At 59.2% G+C, this 19,007-nt stretch overlaps 1 protein-coding gene across 1 annotated transcript in view; it reads right to left on the bottom strand.

Annotated features, from left to right (window-relative positions):
* Positions 1-17,498, bottom strand: part of EMID1 (EMI domain containing 1) — a 27,113-nt gene extending 9,615 nt beyond the window's left edge. Inside the window, exons 1-14 of the mRNA XM_015562828.1 lie at positions 17,487-17,498; positions 16,798-16,917; positions 12,280-12,443; positions 11,722-11,825; positions 8,299-8,382; positions 7,020-7,081; positions 5,902-6,022; positions 5,642-5,692; positions 5,484-5,573; positions 4,519-4,665; positions 3,442-3,531; positions 3,098-3,150; positions 2,589-2,651; positions 2,441-2,485 (exon numbers count right to left, since the gene is read on the bottom strand). Coding sequence (XP_015418314.1) covers positions 2,441-2,485; positions 2,589-2,651; positions 3,098-3,150; positions 3,442-3,531; positions 4,519-4,665; positions 5,484-5,573; positions 5,642-5,692; positions 5,902-6,022; positions 7,020-7,081; positions 8,299-8,382; positions 11,722-11,825; positions 12,280-12,443; positions 16,798-16,917; positions 17,487-17,498 — 1,206 coding nt within the window. The remainder of the gene's footprint in view (positions 1-2,440; positions 2,486-2,588; positions 2,652-3,097; positions 3,151-3,441; positions 3,532-4,518; positions 4,666-5,483; positions 5,574-5,641; positions 5,693-5,901; positions 6,023-7,019; positions 7,082-8,298; positions 8,383-11,721; positions 11,826-12,279; positions 12,444-16,797; positions 16,918-17,486) is intronic.
* Between the last annotated feature and the right edge of the window lie 1,509 nt (positions 17,499-19,007).

Raw genomic sequence — 19,007 nt, 5'->3', positions numbered from 1 at the left:
GGCATATTGAGGGAGGCAGGGAGACTGAGAGAGGCAGAGACAGAAGGTAGCTTGTATCGGACTAACACTGGATAAAATGCAGAGAACAACTGTTTGAAGACAATGGAAAGTGATGAAGAGCAACCAGAAGCTGGGGCATATCTGGCCTTTGAAAGAAGGAAACTGCATGGGTGACATCCATATATTTATAGCTTTTCCTCTGAAGGGCATACCCCAGCCCCGCTCAGTCCCGCAAACAGCTCAAGCAGAAAGCTTTCGTCTTATTGGCCTGAGGAGTCAGAGGTCAAAACTGATAGAACTGCAAGGAGACACAGGCCCGTCTGCTGTTGTAGTCAGAGGCCTTAACACTCTGTCAGGAATGGACAGGTCCAGCCGGCAGAATATCAGTAAGGACCTCGCTGAATGCCACAATGCCTTCACTCAACCGGAGATAATTGACATCTATAGATCCCTTCATCCCACAACAGCAGGACACACATTGTTCTCCAGCTCACATGGAGCATTCGCCAAGACAGACCACATAAAAATAGACCCAACACGTTGAAAGGAACAGAAACCATACCGTGTTTGTGGTCAGACCACAGTGGCATTAAACTAGGACCAATAATGAAAAAATAACTGGAAAAATCCAAAACAGACTTAGGGGTTAAACAATACAAGTCTACATGACACATGGGTCAAAGAAGAAATCTTAAGAGACATTTAAAAATATTTTGAATTAAATGAAAATAAAAAGACAGCTTATCAAAAAATTGGGAAGGCCGTGAAAACAGTCCTGAGAGGGAAATTTATAGCATTGAACACATGTTAGAACAGCGGTTCTCAACCTGTGGGTCGCGACCCCCTTTGAGGGTCGAATGACCCTTTCACAGGGGTCGCCTAAATACATCCTGCATATCAGATATTTCCATGACGATTCATAACAGTAGCAACATTACAGTGATGAAGTAGCAACGAAAATAATTTTATGGTCGGGGGTCACCACAACATGAGGAACTGTATTAAAGGGTCGTGACATTAGGAAGGTTGAGAACCACTCTGTTAGAAGGAAGAATGACCTAAAACCAATAACCTAAGCTCCCACCTTAGCAAAGTGAAAAAAGAAGAGCAAATTAAATCCAAAGTAAGCAAAAGAAAAGGAATCGGAAAAATTAGAGGAGAAATCAATGAAACGGATGCATGTTGGTCAGTATACTTCTGTCAACAGCCATCGAGTGTACAACACTAAGAGGGAACCCTAATGTAAACTATGAACCTGGGGTGGTAAGTGACATGTCAATGTGGGTTCATCACTTGTACTAAAGGTACCCGTAGGATACCTTTAGTATCCTGTGCCCGTAGGATCCTGAAGCGGGAGCTGCAGGGGGGCGGCCTCACTCACCCACTGTCCCATGGAGCCTTGGGGGCCTGGCTCTCCACTTTGGTGCGAGATGTCAGCAGTGGGGGAGGGTGTGCATGTGTGACAGGGAGTGTATGGGACCTTTTTGTACTTTTTGCTTAATTTTGCTGCGAATCCAAAAGAATGTTCTCAAAAAGAATTTAATTAAACAAGACAACCAGCAAGAACAAAAAGCCCAGCATCTTACAGATTCAGGAATCTCCATGAACCCAAAGCAGGATAAACACAGAGAAAACCACACCCAACCCCATCACGAGCAATCAGTTGAAAACGAAGGGTAAAGCGAAAATCTTAAAAGCCAAAGAATACAGAGGAATGATGATAAGAATGACAGCCAGTTTCTCATGAGAAATTATAATGGTCTCTGTAAGTCAGAAGACCACTGGACATCTTTAAAGCGCTAAGAGGCAAGAAAACTGCCCACCTATCATTTTATAGCCAGTGAAAATATCTTTCAAAAGTTAAGGGAACGACAGCGTTGGACAAACAAAGGCAGGGAGGATCTGTTGTCTGAAGACCCACACAATAAGAGGCGTGAGCCTCTCCCGATTGGGACTGACTGGGTGCGAGCCCACGGCAGATGCAGCAGGGCCAGGATGAGCAGGAGAGGCAGGCGGCGTCGGACTGCCCAATCCCTGCAGGCCACGCCAAGGGACTCCACAGTGCACGAATCCGTGCACCGGGCCTCTAGTAAAATACTGAATGTGTATACACCCAACAACAAAGCTTAGGATCCACGAAGCAAAAATTGACCAAACTAAAGGGAGAAACAGACAAATCTACCATTATAGTTGGAGGGATAGAGAAATACAGGGAGTTGAAGAGATAGAGACACAGAGGGACAGAGAAACAGGGACAGAGCCTGGGAGATGGAGGTGGCTGGACCGTAAGATGAACCTGAGACAGGAAGGAAGGAGATGGAGCACCCCCTGGACCAGACAGGGAGGATCAGGGGCTCTGGCCACAGGGGCTGGAGCCAGAGCAGGGGTCTGTGCCCACAGGATCCTGAAGGGGGAGCTGCAGGGGGGCAGCCTCACTCACCCGCTGTCCCATGGAACCTTGGGGGCCTGGCTCTCCACGCAGTCCCTGTGTGGGAGGGAGGAGAGGTACGGAGTCAGCTGCTGGGTGTCTGAACCAGAGCCCCCAAGCCTCCCCAGAATGCTCCATCCGGGGCCCATTCAGTACTCACTCTCTCACCCTTTTCTCCTGGGTGGCCAGAGATTCCTTGGGGTCCAGTGGGGCCTGGGGGTCCCTGAGCAACAAGACAGGGCTTCAGCCTTGAGCTGGGGCAGGGTAGAGCGGGCGGGGACTCGGGGGGCAGAGGGGTGGGGGTGAAAGCTCCAGCTTGGCCTGGGCCTCTGGGCCCTTCACACATCCAATGACAGGGACACAGAGGGACGTGCACACAGCCCAGTGTTCACAACTCTGGCCCTGGAACCAGACAGTCCCCACCCTGACCTGGAAGTCGCCATGTGCTGGCCACAGCCCTAGGGAAGTTATCGCCACCTCTCTTGGCCTTAGGAAAGAGCCATGGTGCTTCTTGTTGCAGGGGTTGAACAAGAAGCTATAGGAAAAGTAGTGTGTCCACTCGGTGCTCCATAAATGCTTGAATGAAGGAAGGAAGGATGGATGGGTGGATGATGGATGGGTGAGTGGACAGATGGGAAGACGAGTGAGTGTACTTGGAGAAATACTCACTGTATGGCCAGGACTCCCAGGGATGCCCATGGGACCAGGAGGTCCAGGGGGACCTGGAATAAGACAGGATATCCTAGAGACCAGCCTTTGGGTGGTGAATGCACAATACAATACACAGATGATGTATTACAGGATGACACCTGAACCCTATGTAATTTTATTTACCAATGTCACCCCAATAAATGCAATTAAAAAGCAAAAAATAAAAAGACAGGATATCCTCAGGACCAATGCAGAGTACAATGGCAGGAAGTCTACCATCAACTCCCTCCTGACAGCAACAGCGCTGGTGGCTCTGACATCCCTCAACCCCACCCGGAACCCCAGGCCTGGACTCAACTTACCCGCAGGCCCTGGGGGCCCAGGGGGCCCAGCCGGTCCCTGGGGCCAGTGGCTGCTGGTCTCAGTGAAGGTGTTGGACAGAAATGGGTCCCCTGCAGGAGGAAAGATGAGTGGGCAGGGCTGGGTGGGGTGGGGTTTGGGCAGAGAGGGGCAGGCCTGGAGGTCCCCTTTCTCCAGGGATGCCCACAGCTCCAAGCTGGCTATGACTGCCCTGTGGGACATGGGGGAGAAGCGGGGGTGGGGAGAGTGTTGGCCACACAGGCCCAGAAGGCAGAGAGACCTGGGTTCTAATCCTGCCACAGTCTAGCTGGTGACACATCCAGTAAGACTCTCCACCTTGCTGGGCCTCCTGTACTGTCACATGTCCAGTGGGAATAATAAGAAAAGCTACCCTTTATTGGACCACCTACGTTGAGCCAGGCTTCTGTGCATGAGTGTCACAGAGCTCTGGGAGGTCAGCACTGTCCTTATTCCCATTGTACAGATGAGGAAACTGAGGCTTGGAGAGGGAGAGCGGATGGTGAGACGGAATGACGGGGAGAATGAACGGATGGGGCACCAATATGACGCAGATGGGGTTGAACCTGGCCCTCCAAGCTCTGACCCTCTGGCATCACACATGTAGGTGAGGCTGGGGAGGCGGTGAAGGATGAACGTCGGGGCCTAGCTGGGTGAGGGGGCCGGGGCTTCTCTGAGCACAGGGGCGGGGCTGTGGCCTTGGGAGCTCAGGGCTCACTTCCTACTGTTGGGCCTTGACCTTGCCTGTGCTCGGAGTGCCGGCTCCTGGCCAGCTCCAAGGCTTGGCGGCCGGGCCTGAGGCCAGGTGGCTCCAGCACAGGCTCAGAGGCCGCCTGGGTGGGAAGCCAGTCCCCATGCCCTGGCTGTGTGGTCTCCCCTCTCTGGCCCTCAGTTCTCCCCATCAGTGAACAGAGCAGGACAACAGCGCCCTCCGAGGACCGGGTGACATGTGGCTGACCAAGAGCAAGCTCTGCAAGTGCCCGGTGGACAGCAGTAACATTGTGGTGATGCCTTATGCCAGCCTCACCCCCCTGGACCTGCTGTGACCCAGAGGGACTCACCATGCTCAGAGATCCGGGCGTGGGGCGGTCCAACGGGGGCTGGAGGTCCGGGGGGCCCAGGGGGCCCTGGGGGGCCTGGTGGTCCCCTTTCTCCAGGGATGCCCACAGCTCCGTCCTGGCCAGGGTTCCCTGGGGGACCCTGTGGACCTGCAACGGAACCAGGGGGATGGGAGGGTATGCAGGAGGCAGAGAGGCCCTGGGTGGCTGCCAGGGGCAGGACAAGGCAGCCTGGGGCAGCGGGGATGAGGGCTCTGGAGGCCACAGGCCAGGGCAATTCCTGGCTCTGACTTCCCTGGCCCTTTATTAGGAGAGAAAACACAGCCCTCCCTTGGGCGTTAGGACAATGGACACTTGGTGCTCAGTAAATACTGACTTCCGGAATGTTTCCAGAATGTTCTCTTCTCTCCCTTGTTGCATGTGCTGTTCCCACTTTCAGTCCTCCCTCTGCTATTCCTGGTGTACCCTCGGGTCATCCTTTAGGCCTCACCTGAGATGTCACTCCTACCAGGAAACCCTCCCCGCCCCCACCCCATCCAGGCTGGGTCTGGGATCCCTTCCTTGGGGCTCGCTTACCTGCAATGTCCCCATCACAACCCTGCTCACCTGGGTGGGCACTGCTGTTTCTCTTCCGCCCAGGTTTACCCTTCCCCATCGGGGTGCTCCAGGAGGGCAGGGACTGGTCGGACCCCCCTCCTTCTCTCCCCAGTGCCCGGCTCAGAGCCTGCTGGGAGTAGCTTCCCAGAGAACACGGGCCACGTGAATACAAAAGAGGGTTTCGAGGAGCCCAGGCCTGAGTGGGGCACCCTTGGACGGTAGTGAGTGAGACAAGCGAGTGGCAGGGGCCCGGGTCACCCCTGGCTATGTCAGGGTTGGGGAGGAAGATCCCAGCCTGGGTCCACGGGTGGGGGTGGAAGGGGATGGGGGCTGGCCAGGAAAGTTAGGGGGGCAGTGCCGTGGACACTCACCTGGGGGGCCTCTCATTCCTGTTGGGCCCCGGCTGCCAATGTCTCCCTTGGGGCCAATGGGCCCAGGAAGTCCCCGGGCACCAACTCGGTCTGGGGGAGAAATCTCATCAGCTCTGGACTCCTCCCGCCCCGACCCCGGCCCCCCAGCCAGCACTTACCATCTCGAGGGAGCAGCGGGGCCCTCGGGGTTTCTCTGACTCCGGGCAGCCCTGGAGTTGGGGGGCAGGGGACCTGGGTCATCCAGAGTCCCTGCCCTTAGTGCCACCAGAGGAGGTGGGGGCAGGGTCTGCTGGGCTTCCCAGGACCCCAGAGAGATCAGGGACGACCCCGGCCCACAGGGGGAGGAGCTGGGAGCCGGCAGAGTAGAGACTGGCATCTCATTCCCACGAGGGAGTGTGCTCCCCACCGACCTACTCACCTCGGAGGTCTCCATCTCCAGGGCTGCCCTGGGCAGCTGGGGAGCCCCAGAGAGGGGCGGGGTCCTCGGGGGCAGCTGGGGTTGGGGGCACCTCCTGCTGGGTGACAGTCAGCACAGCCACCTGTGGAGAAAGAGGGAGAGGAAGAGAGATGAATGGGGTGGGAACCAGGGCCTCACCAGGGACAGGCCAGCTGATGGGCTGCAGGCTGGGGCGTGCAGGAGGCAGCTAATCAATGATTCTCATCATTGATGTTTCTCTCTCTCTCTCTCTCTCTCTCTCTCTCTCTCTCTCTCTCTCTCTCTCTCTCTCTCTCTCTCTCTCTCTCTCTCTCTCTCTCTCTCTCCCCCTCTCCCTCTCCCTCTCCCTTCTCCTCTGGAATCAATTGAAAATATGTATCTAAAAAAATGGAGGAGGTGTTCACAGCTGTCCAGTATTCCACAGCAGCTTACTCCCTCATAATGCAACCAACCCCTTCTGTTCTCTGGTTTTTAAATTTCCTCGTGAACAGTGAACACTGGTAAACATCGTCACCTCTAATCTCCTTAAGATAAACTCCCAGAGGAAGGAATAACGGAGGAGAGGGTGTGCAGGCAGAGTGTATGCCTCTATAAGATCTGGGAGAAAGATGCTTACATGTGGACGGCTCCTCTCTCCAGGGGCACAGGCGTGACTGCGAATGGTGTTTGGGCAGGTTTATCACGGTGCTGAGTTTTTTATGTTTCTGAAAACACGAGGGTCTTACTTTTTAATTGTTCAAACCTTTTTGAAAGAATGTTTGAGATGTGCAAGAGATGATCTGCTTTTGAAACTGGGCGATGGCGGATAAAGGATGAAGGTGATGGGGCAAGGAGGAGCCTCGCCATGAACCCTAGGGGTGTCTACAAATATCTGGCTGGGATGGGAATGGGGGTGCAAGTGGGGGGAGCTTCGTGGCACTCCTGGAAGAAGAGCAGGCTTCCCGGGCAGGGGCACGATGGGAGAGGGCAAGAGAGCTGGCTGGGACAGACGGGAGGGTGGGGGGTGGCCGGCAGGGAAGCTGCCTGCCCATGGATGCTGTGAGCATGGGGTGCAGAGAGGGGGTGGGAGGCTGGGGACGAGGGGACAGCTGCTCACCCACCTTGGCCTCCAGCACCTTTAGCCGCTCTGCCAGGTCCGACACCTTGCTGCAGTTGACACAACCTGGAGGCAGGATGGAGGAAGCGAACGGACACCTGATGACCCCCACCCAGGAGGCAGGCCAGCCCAGGGGAGACACTGCAGGAATGGCCTGTTTAAGGGGGATCATGCCCTGCAGGCTTCTCCCAAAGCAGGACCAGGGAGCCAACTCCTGCAGCCTTGGCATCCAAAACGACTCCTTTCCGGGAAGCCGGGCAGGAAATCCTGTGGCTTCACCTGGGCGGGGCTGCCTGGGCTTGCTGGACACATTAGCGTCTGGAATGGGCTGGCCTCAGGTGCCACCCCTGACCCTCCCTCCAGAACCACTGTCTGGCGCCTGCAGCCCCCTCGGCGATACCCCTTCACTATTCATGACAGTTCTGGCTGGTTACTGAGCCTCCTGGTGGCCGGGCACTGTTGATCCTGTGCTTTAGGACTAGGGTGACCCCCGTTCACACCTGAGGACACAGAGCTCAAAGCGAGGGGGGACGAGTGTGTAACAGGCCCAGAGGCTCAGCGCTGCCCCTTCCTGGCAGTGGGGCCTCTGGCAGGGCACGCCCTCTCTCTGACCCTCAGCTTCCTCCTAAGATGGGGACAGTGATGCCTTCCTGGGGGACAGGGACACGACTCTGAGGTTTAAACAGGTTGCCATGGGAAGCACCTGGCCCGGTGCCTCTCACAGTGCAGAGGCTCAGGGAAGCTTAGTTTAAATAAAAAGACAATAAAATATATTAAAAATAAAATAAAAATAAATAAAAAGAGGAGCCAGCCGGCGGCGTGGCTCTGTGAATGAACGTCGCTAAGAACCAGGAGATCACGGTTCAATTCCCGGTCAGGGCACATGCCCGGGCTGCGGGTTCCATCCCCAGTGTGGGGCCTGCAGGAGGCAGCTGATCCATGATTCTCTCTCATCATTGATGTTTCTCTCTCTCCCTTCCTCTCTGAAATCAATAAAAAAAAGTACACATGGCTATGAAAAGAGGAAACTGGGTGTGTGGACCTATGTCTGCAAGAGTTTGGGGTCACGGTCTCGGGGTGGCTGGGCCCAGGTCAGACTCTCCTCGGGGGCCTTCCTCTCCCCCTCAAGGTGTTTTTTGCAGCCCGGGGCAGGCAAGGGCAGGGCGCTCTTCTGACCACACAGCTGGACCAAGATGGCTTTTCGGGCCGTCACCACACTGCCGGGGCCCCTGCCAGGCCTCCCTTAGCCCAGGGGCACCCCACGCAGCTGCCCCAGGACCCACCTGAGAAGGCTGTGGGCCGGAGCATCATCCGCCGCATGGCGCTGCCTGACCACCTGGGCTCCACGAAGCCAGAGGAGCCTGCAACTGAGGGACAAGCAGGGATGAGAGTCCTGCTGGCCCGGCCATCCCTGTTTGGTCAGAGCCCCTGCCCCACCTGCCCCTCGAGCCCCAGCACGGATCTCTACTCCCCTTAGTGCAGAGGTAGACAGAGGCCCAGAGAGGTGGGGCAGTTTACACCTGGGTCACACGAGTCCCTCCAGCTGCCAGCTTGATGGCACTGGGGAGAGGGGGCTGGCAATGGGTAGTTGCCATGGGAGAGGCTGGGAGCTCCCCAGTCACCCCAACAAGTTGCCTGTGTTAAAAGCTTAGCGGTAACAGATGCAAGGTTGGGTCCCAGTCCTGTCACTTGCTGACCTTGTATGACCTGTTCTCTCTGAAACTATTTTCCCATCTGTAAAATGGGGCCATAAGGCCACTCTATCTCCCAGGCTGGTGCGAGGGCCAAGGCCGGCGATGTGGACACAGGGCCCGCACATCAATGAATGGCAGCGGCGACACTGGCAGCGGCGACACTGCTGTCCACTCTCTCCCTGCCCCACTTGGTAAGAAGACACTGAAGGGAATCCAGACCCAGTTTTAAATGAAAAACAGAGGGAGACCGGCTGCCTGGGAGGGCCCGGGAGGCCCGTTCCCGGAGCCCACCCCTGTCACCACCCCCACCAGGAGCAGGCTGCCTGGCTGGTCTGGTTTTGGGGGGCCTGGTTTTCTCCACAGCTGGAGGGATGGGCTGGCCAAGTGGGGGCCGGCGGGAGGTGCAGCTGGAGGGGCTCTGGAGCCAGCAGGGCAACTGCTCCCCTCTGCCCCCCGGGCCTGCCTTTTAAGGCCGCGGAGTGTTGTCTGGGGGGAGACAAGATCCAAATAAGGCGCAGCCCTGGCAGCTCAGAGCCAGGCTGTGGGCTGGTGCAGAGTGAGAGGCTCCAGGAACTCAAACCAGACGGGTCCCTCCGGCCAGACCCCAGCAGGGAGGCTGCCAGACCCCGCTGGGTCCCACTACGGCCTGTGCTGAGGCTGGGCCTGGGTCGCCAGGATCCCCTCCCCAGGGACCTGTGATTTGCCCCGGTGCAGGGCGTAAAGCTCACCCAGGATGGAGGAAGGACGGGGGCAGGGAGTGGAGGCTCTGTGGGCAGGAGGGGGATGCCATGGCCAGCACTCAGTGTTTTACGTCGCCCAGCTCAATCCTACAAGGTAGGTCATAATCATAACAATAACAGCTCACACGGACTCAGCATTCACACTGGGCCTGGCCCATTCTAAGCACTTCACGTGGACAGTCTGAGCTCATTATCCTCAAAGCCCTGTGAGTGGGTGCCGGTCTCACCTCCACTTTACAGATGGGGAAACTGCAGCCAGGGGAGCCTGCCCTGTCGCCCTGGTGACGCAGTTCTATGGCCCCAAGGTCATGTCCCAGACCGCGGGGGGCAGTCACCATCAGGGGAAACGGCTGGGGAGCCCGCCCAAGCCTGGCTGTCAGAGGAAGGGAGGGCCCGGGATGAGCCAGCAATGTCCCATGCGTCCTCACCCCCACTCCCAGGCCCCAGCAGAGAGAGCAGTTTTCCGGAATTTCCAGGCCTGGGCTTCCCTTTCCTCAGCTCCCACCCTGTGGGTGGGGAGAGGCCGATTCTTCCCAGCCCATCAGTTATCACGCAGTGCCCACCTGGGCCCCTGCACCCTCTGCAGGGTTTTCACTGCTTCGTTTCACCCTCACCACATCCCTGGGAAGCAGACTCTCTTATCCTGACCGTGTCACAGGTGAGACCCTGAGGCTCAGGCAGGGGTGTCCGGGCTGCTGCAAGAGCAGCCTGGTACCCGTTAGCGAAGGCGCCCTGCCCTCGGAGCGGGTAGGAGACGGTGCTGCTTGAACGGCAGCCTCCCGCCCCCTGCACGGGCCCTTGCACAACCGCTTGCACAATGCTCGGGGAGTCCCCGGCCCAAGGCCACACAGCTGGTGTGTGGTGGCGCTGGCCTGGCCCAGGAAGCCCGGGACAACCCCGTCCCCCGGCTGGGGCCTGAAGGCCCTGCAGAGGGAGCCGGCAGCCGTCAGGGCTGGCCTGGCCCATCCCGTTGTGTACCCCTGCCTCACGGGTGCCAGAGCTCCCAGCCCTTAGCCTGGTGCCTGGATGCACGGCCTCCAGCTGCTGGACCCAAGGGTGTGGGTGCTGCCCCCACCTTGGCTCTGCCCTCCATGATGGCCCCACAGGCCTGAGAAGATCTGCCCTTGAGAGGGGAGCCAGGGACGGGGTGGCCTTCATCTGGGTCAGCCCTGCCTTGGCTCAGGCCCTCTAGGCCCCGGTGGCCCCCACACCCTGGGGATTTGCCCCTCCCCACCTCCAGCTCCCCCGGCCTCCTGGGCAGTAGCCCCTCCCGGCTGGCTCTCCTCCTGGCCCCTGGGTCCTGCCTCCCCCTCTTCCTCCCCTCTGTGAACCGTGGCTGCCGTGGGGTCCCTGGGAGGCGACGCCTGTCAGTCTTTCAGGAAGCACCTCTGGATGGTGACTTCCCTTGATGCGGTTGTCTCACACGCCGGTGTTTCTGGCATCAGGGCGCGTCCCGCAGCTCATGTTCACATTCCCACGCCGCCCTGGGGCCCGAACGCCTTTCCACCAGGTGCTCACGGGCCTGGCTCTCAGGCTGGTTCCAGGCCATTCTTGGAAACACAGCCCTTGGTGCCCGAAACCTTCCCCTCCTCGGGTTCAGCCAGGCAGCAGGGGTGGGAGTGGCCTGGACCACTTAGCAGAGGGGCAGGTGCCCATGTGGCCAGGCTGCCTCCTCTGTGCCCCTGGGGGTGCTCTGCCCCAGCCACCCTCATGGCATGCAGAGAAGTGGGGTGGGGCGAGCCTGGCACACACTCCACACGGGAGGCACCCGTCTGAGCCCTCCCATCCCCGAGGCCCTCTGGGGAGCCAGGCCGACCGGGGCTCCCATCCTGACGACCCCTCAGGAGCCGTGGGCCCACCGCCTTCCTGAGCCTGTTTCCTCCAGCAGGGAGGGCATGACCGTCCCGACCGTGCTGACCCACTGACCTCAGTGGCCCTTTGCTTCCATGACCTGTTCCCACAGCCCGTGGGCAGGTCTGGGTACTCCCATGTTCGAAAGAAAGGGTCAGGGTGGTGTGACTGCAGACACGAGCTACGCGGCATGCATGACGTTTCTCCAGGGGCCCTGAAAGCCTCCCCCGAGGCAGGCGGTCAACACCCGTGGGACAGCGGGCACCAGCTATATCTGAGCCAGGCCTCGCTGGCAGCTGTGGGGGGGGGCCACAGCGGGCACAGCACCAGACACTGCAGTGTCTGCGACTGAGCAACAGTGTACTGCTCCCTCCCAAGCACCTCGGGGAAGCATGAGGCCCGAACCTGGGGGCAGTCCTACCGTCCTCGCAGCTGGGCCCCGAGTGCCCGGGGCAGCACCTCCACTCCCGGGCGGTCACTGTCTTGTACATCACCTTGTATGTGGGTCTCACCACGGTTCTGTAGCTGAAAGAATGCCGACAGGGCCCTCGGTGTTTCTCCACTGTCTGGCCCCCAGGGTCTTCTGTCCCCACCCTCCATCCAGGCCCCATTGGAGCCTCTCTCCTGCGTTCTAGGATTCAACCCTTCCATTCCTTCCCAACCGTCCAGCCTTGGGGATCTGGATACCAACTGGACAGACAGCCCCTGCACGTGGAGCCGCCTGTCCCTAGCAGTGAAGGCTCCCTGAGTGAAGGCGTGTGGGTGAATGGTGGAACCCCTCCTCCAGGAAGCCCTCCAGGGCGCCTCACGAACACAAAGGGAGGTACTGAGAATGGGCATAGGGCTCCCTTTGCTTTACCCACCCTGGGGCCCCAGCCTTCCCCTGCACACCCACTGCACTCCCACTGCACTCCCACCACCAGGCCTCTGCCCCATGCTGTGCCTCCACCTGGGATGCCATCCGCTCGGTCTCACTCACCTGTTGCCCGGGCAGCTCATGGGCCAGGGGCAGTTCTGCAGCACTCGCTGAAGGTACGTGCCGTTCTGCACGTGGCATGAGATGGTGCGGGTCACCACGTACGAGCACCAGTTCCTGAAACAGACCCACGGAGAGGACGCTCGGTGCCACGCGCAGCCAGGCCCCTGCCCAGGACCCCCGAGTTCTCAGCGCCCTGTGGGCCCCTGTGGGAGTCTGTGCTGCTGTGGCTGAGGAGTGGATCCCACAGCCCTAGAGGGGTGGCCGTGCTGGGGGCTCTTGGGGACAAGATGGGAGCAGGCGTCTTTGAAGGGCCTCTCCCTTCTCGGCATCTCTTCTCTCTAACCCTGACCCGTCCAGGCCCCCAGTGCTTCCTGCCTCCTGCCTCCTGCCTGGATGACAGCAGCGGCCCCTCCATCCTGCCCTTCAGTCTCCCCCCAGAGGGAGTATCATAAAATGGAAACCTGGGCTGGCCTACCCCCACCCTCAGCACTCTATGCCTCCTGTGCCCTTGTCTCCTTAGATCCCTCACCTCCAGGCCTTTGCTCACGCTGGGCCCACTGCCCCAGCTCCCTCCCCCCACCTCCCACCTTCCCAGCTGCTGTGCTGTCACCTCCCCCTGTCCTTTCCCACCTCCACCTCCATCTGAGCAGAACGGATGGTTCCCTGCCCTGCAGCCCTTGGTAGCTTGTCACGCCGAGTTAAGCTGGTGATTCACCTCTGCCCGCTCCTCCCTGGCATGGGAGAGGAGAGGCCCCGTCTCCCTTATCCTTGTGCCCCCGCTGCGTGCCAGGCGGGATGTACACCGTCCCAGGCATGGAGAAATGACTTCTCCAGAGGCTAACTCATCATCCTATTGCACTGCATATATTGAGCACCTTCTGTATGCTAAGGGTATTGACATCCTTTTCCCACAGTGATCCAGGAAGGCACCCCTCCCCCCATTATACAGAGGGGTACCCTTGAGGCTCGGGGAGGAGGGAAAACTGTCCATGTCCCAGAGCCGGTGCAGGGTGGAGCGGATTTGAAGCCAGGAATCTGGACGGCCCAGCTTGGCCCTAACTCCATCTTCAAGGCCTCAGTTCCTGTCTCCTCTCTGGCTCCTGAGCCACGGTCCACGGCTCTGTGAAGGCCCAGCCTGGGAACCTGCTGACCCCGGGCTTCGGGTCACAAAGGAAAGTCTGGTGGGGGGTGTGTGTGTGTGTGGGGGGGCTCAGGCTGAGAAGGGTCACTGAAACGGTCCCTCCCTTCCCAGCCCCGGCAAAATCCCAGGGTCCCTGACCCCGTGCAGGGCTAGGGCCACTGAGCGCGGGGAATGTCCCAGCCACGGCAGAGGTGCCCGCCCCACTGAAATCCACCCCTAACCGCTGCCCCGCCCCCACCCAGGCCCACCTGGAGGAGAGAGGCCTCGGCCAGGGCCAGGCTACTACCCTGGGGAAGTCCCTTCACCGTCTGTGTCACTTGGAATCAGTCCAGGAGGAGGGAACAGCTTAGCCGAAGGCATGGAGGTGGGAGAGCAGGGAGAAGGGGCGGCAGGAGCCCAGCAGAGCCATGGCCAGCCACTCCCGGGAGGGGGCCGGGCGCTGGCCGCAGTGCACACCTGGGAGCAGCCTGAACAGGACCATGAGACACGGCTGCGGTGGGAGAGCCTGAGGCCTCGTGTACAGACCACGAGGCCTGTGCAGACCGGCAGGGGAAGACTGCACTTCTATGCACCGAGAAGGGAAGGGAAAGCAAAACACTATTTACCCACGGACGCACAGGAATGGCTTTGTGTGCATCAAGTTAGGCCAAGCCACACGCCCCCATCAAACGGCCACTTCTGGGGGCACAGAGGGGCTTTCCCTGGGTCCCCTCTCCTGTGCTCACAGCAGCCACACGCCCGAGAATAAGTCCCGCTTTACAGGTGGGAAGACTGAGGCTCCAGGGTCTGGGACGTGCCCTAGGCACCCGTGATGAGTGACACATCATGGTTGGAACTCAGGTCTGTCTGACTCCAGAGCTGGTGGTCTTAACATTACGCTGGAAATGTTTTTCCCAACGAGCAGATGGGGGTTTTATAAGTTTAAGAAGGTACCTTTCCAAAAGGTCCCCCACCCTTAGAGTCTTTGGGTCCCTAGAGCTGTGGCTTTAAACCTGTTGGGGTTGTGTTTGGGGGGAACATAAGCCCCTTTGGGAAAGTGATGTGAGGTGTGGATCCTCCCCAGAAAAATGCACGAAATGTGGGGTACACGTTCAGGGGAGCACAGGGGCTCTGGGCAGCCGGTGAAGTGCCCCAGGGGCCTTGTGAGCGAAGGAAGAAGGGAGAGAGGGAGCACCCTGGGCAGAAGACAGAGGCTCCAGACACAGGAGGGGGCCCTGGGCACAGAATGACCACCACATGCCAGTGGACAGACACGTATGCATCATACATACAGGCAAACACAGACGCACACATCCGTGCACACGCAGTGAGCACAAGACACATACGGACGCACATGCACACAGACGCACTCACATACGCTTATGTGCATACAACTCCCATGTACATACACACAGACCCACATAGGACACACATATACACACACTCGAGCACACAGTCAGACCAAAGCAAATCCTACCGAAAGGACTATCCTCTTTGCACGAGGGCCCACACCTGCAGAGACGGGGCTGTGCGCCCTCACACGTGGCCCTGGACCGCACCGGGGCAGATGGCCTGTGACTGCCCACCGCTGCCCAAGCTGCCCTCTGTGGGGAGCTACAGGAAACAATTTTTCCTTCTCCTTCCTTAATCAGGATCTCCCCCTGTGGGTTGCTGCATGTCCCCCCTGGGTTATTTCCATGTGTGGAGTTTGCTTGAATTCTCTGCTTAGGAGACATGGAGCTGGTGCCCCGCTAGCGAGACAGTTTAGAGAGAAGGGGACACTCGGGCCAGATGGGTGCAAGGTCAATCATTCATTCCCTCTCTCTGGTGCGTCACCAATAACCATGCCTCACCCCTCCCCGGCCTTGGAGACCCAGCCCCTCTGTCCCCGGGATGAGCCCGAGCTCCCTCCAGGGTCCCAGCCTGGCCCCGCTGCCCTCCAGCCCCTCCGTCCACTTTCTGGGCAGCAGAAGCTCTTTGTAAAGCACAGACCTGAGTTCCCACCCACCGTGCCTCCCACATCCCGCGAGCCCTGCCTGCTCCCTTCTCCCCACTCCCGCGGCCCCTCTTTGACCTTCCTGCCCGCCCTCCCCTCTGCTGCACCTCACATCTGTGTACACTCCTGCTCTCCGCAAACCCCTATTCATCACTGGGGTCTCAGTCCTGAGGACCCCAGCAGAGGTGGGCACCTCCAGGGGTCGCAGCAGCCCTGAGTGTCTGGGGGAAGGACATGCAGCTGGGATGGGGTTCAGGTGAGGGTGCGCAGAGAGGTTTGCTGAACGACTGAGCGTTGTGGCCCTGGGTCCCCAGAGATGTCTGCCGCCCCTGGAACCCCTGCATCCGTCCTGATGCCCCTTGGGCTTCCTTTCCTGGGGTGTGGTGGGTGATAAGCTGTCCCAGAACCTCCCGAGGCTGGGCCACCACCTGTGGGACGGGGCAAGGGTGAAGGGGCGGGAGGAGGCAGCCCTTCTCTCCTGGGCCTGGTACCCCAGAGGCCACTGAGGGAGAGAAAACAGGACAGACCAGCTCAGGCTGGAACCAGCTGTCCCCACTAACCACCACCCCCCAGCCCTCCACCCCCTTGCCATGAGGGGCCCAGGGGACTTTGTCTCGGCAGGGCCCAGGGCTATGATCCGGAACAGAGATAGGGGCTAATTGCAGGAGGCAGCCAAGCGGGCTGGGGGCCAAGGGCGGTTATGAAAAGGAGAGGAAAGAAAGGAGACGTACAGGGTGGGGGTGGGGTGACTGGAGCCAGAACCCCCTGCTGGAGGCGACGGCTCCAGTCCTAGCTCTGCTGATTCCTAACTCGGTGACCTTGGACAAGGCCCTGAGCCTCACCTTGCCCATCTGCAAATGGGGACAGCAGGTCCTCCTCCCGCCGTGCCAACAGCCCTTGGTGGTTCTTGTTCCTGGACTATGACACTGGCTCCCCAGCCCACAGCTGTGGCCCAGGGCCTTCCCTGGGTGTGCGGACACCAGCCCTGTACCTTCACCACGAAGTCCTCCCCGTGACTACAGGGTAGGGACGGCCAGGCTCTGCGTGTTACAGAGGGGGAAACCGAGGCTCCGAGAGAAAGCACCCACCCGGGTCACCCATGTGGGGGTGGAGCTGGGATCTGAGCTCTCTGGAGAAGGGCTGGGAAGAGAATTCCCTGCTCTCCTGGGTCCTAGGATGTGCCCACAGGAAGCCAGTACTGCAGGCAGAAGAGGCCTGGCCAGGACACGGAGGATGGCTTTAAGTCTAGGAGAGGGTTCGGGCTGGAAGAGACCCCAGAAGGGCAGGAAGCAGGCCCAGCAGGGATTGGGGGACGACAGGGGTAAGGGGTGAGCCAAGCCAGCTCTGCACAGCCCCAGGGCACCCTGGTTCTGGGGGATGGGGGGGTGTCTCGAAGTCTCACCGCATTCCTGGGGCTGGGGGCGGCCTCTTGGATGCCTTCCCGGGCCTCCCCCTCCCCAGGCACAAAGCCTCTTTTCTGCCTCTTGTCCCTCGGCTGCCAAGGGGTGCCTGGGGCGCCGGGCTAGGGGTGGAGGGAGGGCTGATGGGGCGAGACATCCCCATGCTGTCTCCAACGATGCTGGGCTGGGGCCACAAGGGGAAGTCCTGGCAGGGAGGCCTGCGGATTCCTCCAGCCAGGGGTCCCTTCCCCCACCTAAGGCTGGTGATCGCAGGAACCACTCTGCGTCAGGGCCCCGGCTGGTCCTTTGTCCATCCTGACAGCAGGCCTGGGAGCAGGGGACGAGGGGAGCAGAGAGGGGAATGGGGTGAGGAAGCTGCGAAGGAAAGCGAGAGCCGGGGACCTGCCTGAGGTCGCACAGGGAGTGGGGGAGAGAGCCAGGGCTGGGACCTCTCACGCCTCACCATGACCCACCCACCTTTCCCAAACCTGCCAGCTGACGACCTCTGCTGGGTCAAAGGGACCCGGGATATGGGAACTGAGGGCCTGGATTGAGGTGCCTCTCCTCCTCTCGAGGCCTCAGTCTGTGTCATGGAGCCACAGCAGTGCCCCCGGGGTGCTGTGATGCCCAGGCCACGGTGAGCCTTCTGTGAGCCGATAGGGCGACAGTCCCGACACCACCAGATACCTACCCGCAGCCACATCCTGCTCCTACCCAAACCCTGGAGCGGGGGGAGGTGAGGAACCCCGGTTGGGAGGCCTTGTCCTGGACTTAAGTCCCCTGGACCATCATCCTGATCCTGAGTCTCAGTCATCTTAGCACCTGGGACCCTGGGGGCTCACATCCCTGTGCTAGGCAGGCCATGTCCCCTCTCTGAGCCTGTTTCCTCTAAGAAACAGGGGCCACAAAAACCCTTGCCTCCTAAGGCGGTTGGGAAGGTTCTGGAAGCCATGGGTGCAGGTGAAATAGCCAGCCCAGGCCTGCGGTGGTCAGCCCGCAGAAGGTGGTGGCTGTGACAGCTGCCACCTGCCCACCCCTACCTCAGACAACGGCTCTTCTGGCCTCCGACGCCCCAGCCACCTCTCCTCTCCAGCCCTGCCCAGGTCACCTGCTCTTGCTAGCCTAGGGGAGGCATGCTGGCCCCCCTGACCGACCACTCATTGGGCAAGGAGAATTTCTGAAAAGAATTTAAAAAGTGAGGCCTTGGGGGTGGGGGCTGGGCAGGCATTTGAGTGCGATGAAAGGACCTGAAGAGGCCTGGCTACTCTGTATTGTTCGCTGAGCTGGCCCCTGAAGAGGGGACAGCAGCAGGGGTAGGGCTGCAGCCAGGACAGGGGCCAGGCAGGTTCAAACAGTGTCATCAGGGCCAGACAGACACAGATGTGAATCCCAGCTCTCCTATTAATGGCCCATGAGCCTACTCTAGGCCCTAGGACAGTGATGGCAAACCTATGAAACGCATGTCAGAGGTGACACACGAACTCATTTTTTTGGTTGATTTTTCTTTATTAAATGGCATTTAAATATATAAAATAAATATCAAAAACATAAGTCTTTGTTTTACTATGGTTGCAAAGATCAAAAAATTTCCATATGTGATACGGCACCAGAGTTAAGTTAGGGTTTTTCAAAATGCTGGCACGCCGAGCTCAAAGGTTTGCCATCACTGCCCTAGAAGATCATGTTGATTTTCTGGGACCTCAGTTTGCTCATCTGTGAAATGGGAACACGTGCTCCCAAGCTGCATCCAGTCCTTGAAGGATGAATGCGGACACTGCATGTGAAGGACCCTCTCACTGGAAGATGCCCCAGATACACCAGCAGAGAGAACGCCCCCAGCTCCGGAGAGGGCGGCAGGAAGACAGTACTTCCTCCCTATCTCTGCCCAAAATGCCAGGTCCCAGGGGGCCAACACTGACCCAGGGGCACTGAAACTCCACCCCAGTCTTCTTCCTCCCAGTGAATAAATAGCCGGGACTAAAAACAGCCAGGAGCAAGGAAACAGGAGGCGAGTCCCCAAAGTGTCAGCTGGGGGCCGTCCTGGGCTTTCCTATGTGCACGGCACGGCACGGGGTGAGGGGTGGAGGCTTGGGTTAGGGGAGTCCCGGGGCTTCTGCCCGTTGTCCCCCTTCCGCCTCCTCTGGGACTCCGGGGTGAAATGGGGGGGTGGGGGTTGGAGGAGGCTGCCAGGGCTGCCGGTTCCAGACACATG

Source organism: Myotis davidii, unplaced genomic scaffold (assembly GCF_000327345.1).
Source record: "Myotis davidii unplaced genomic scaffold, ASM32734v1 scaffold478, whole genome shotgun sequence".
Classification (NCBI taxonomy): domain Eukaryota; kingdom Metazoa; phylum Chordata; class Mammalia; order Chiroptera; family Vespertilionidae; genus Myotis; species Myotis davidii.
The sequence above is the reverse complement of the archived record's forward strand: the minus strand, read 5'-3'. Positions and strand labels throughout refer to the sequence as shown.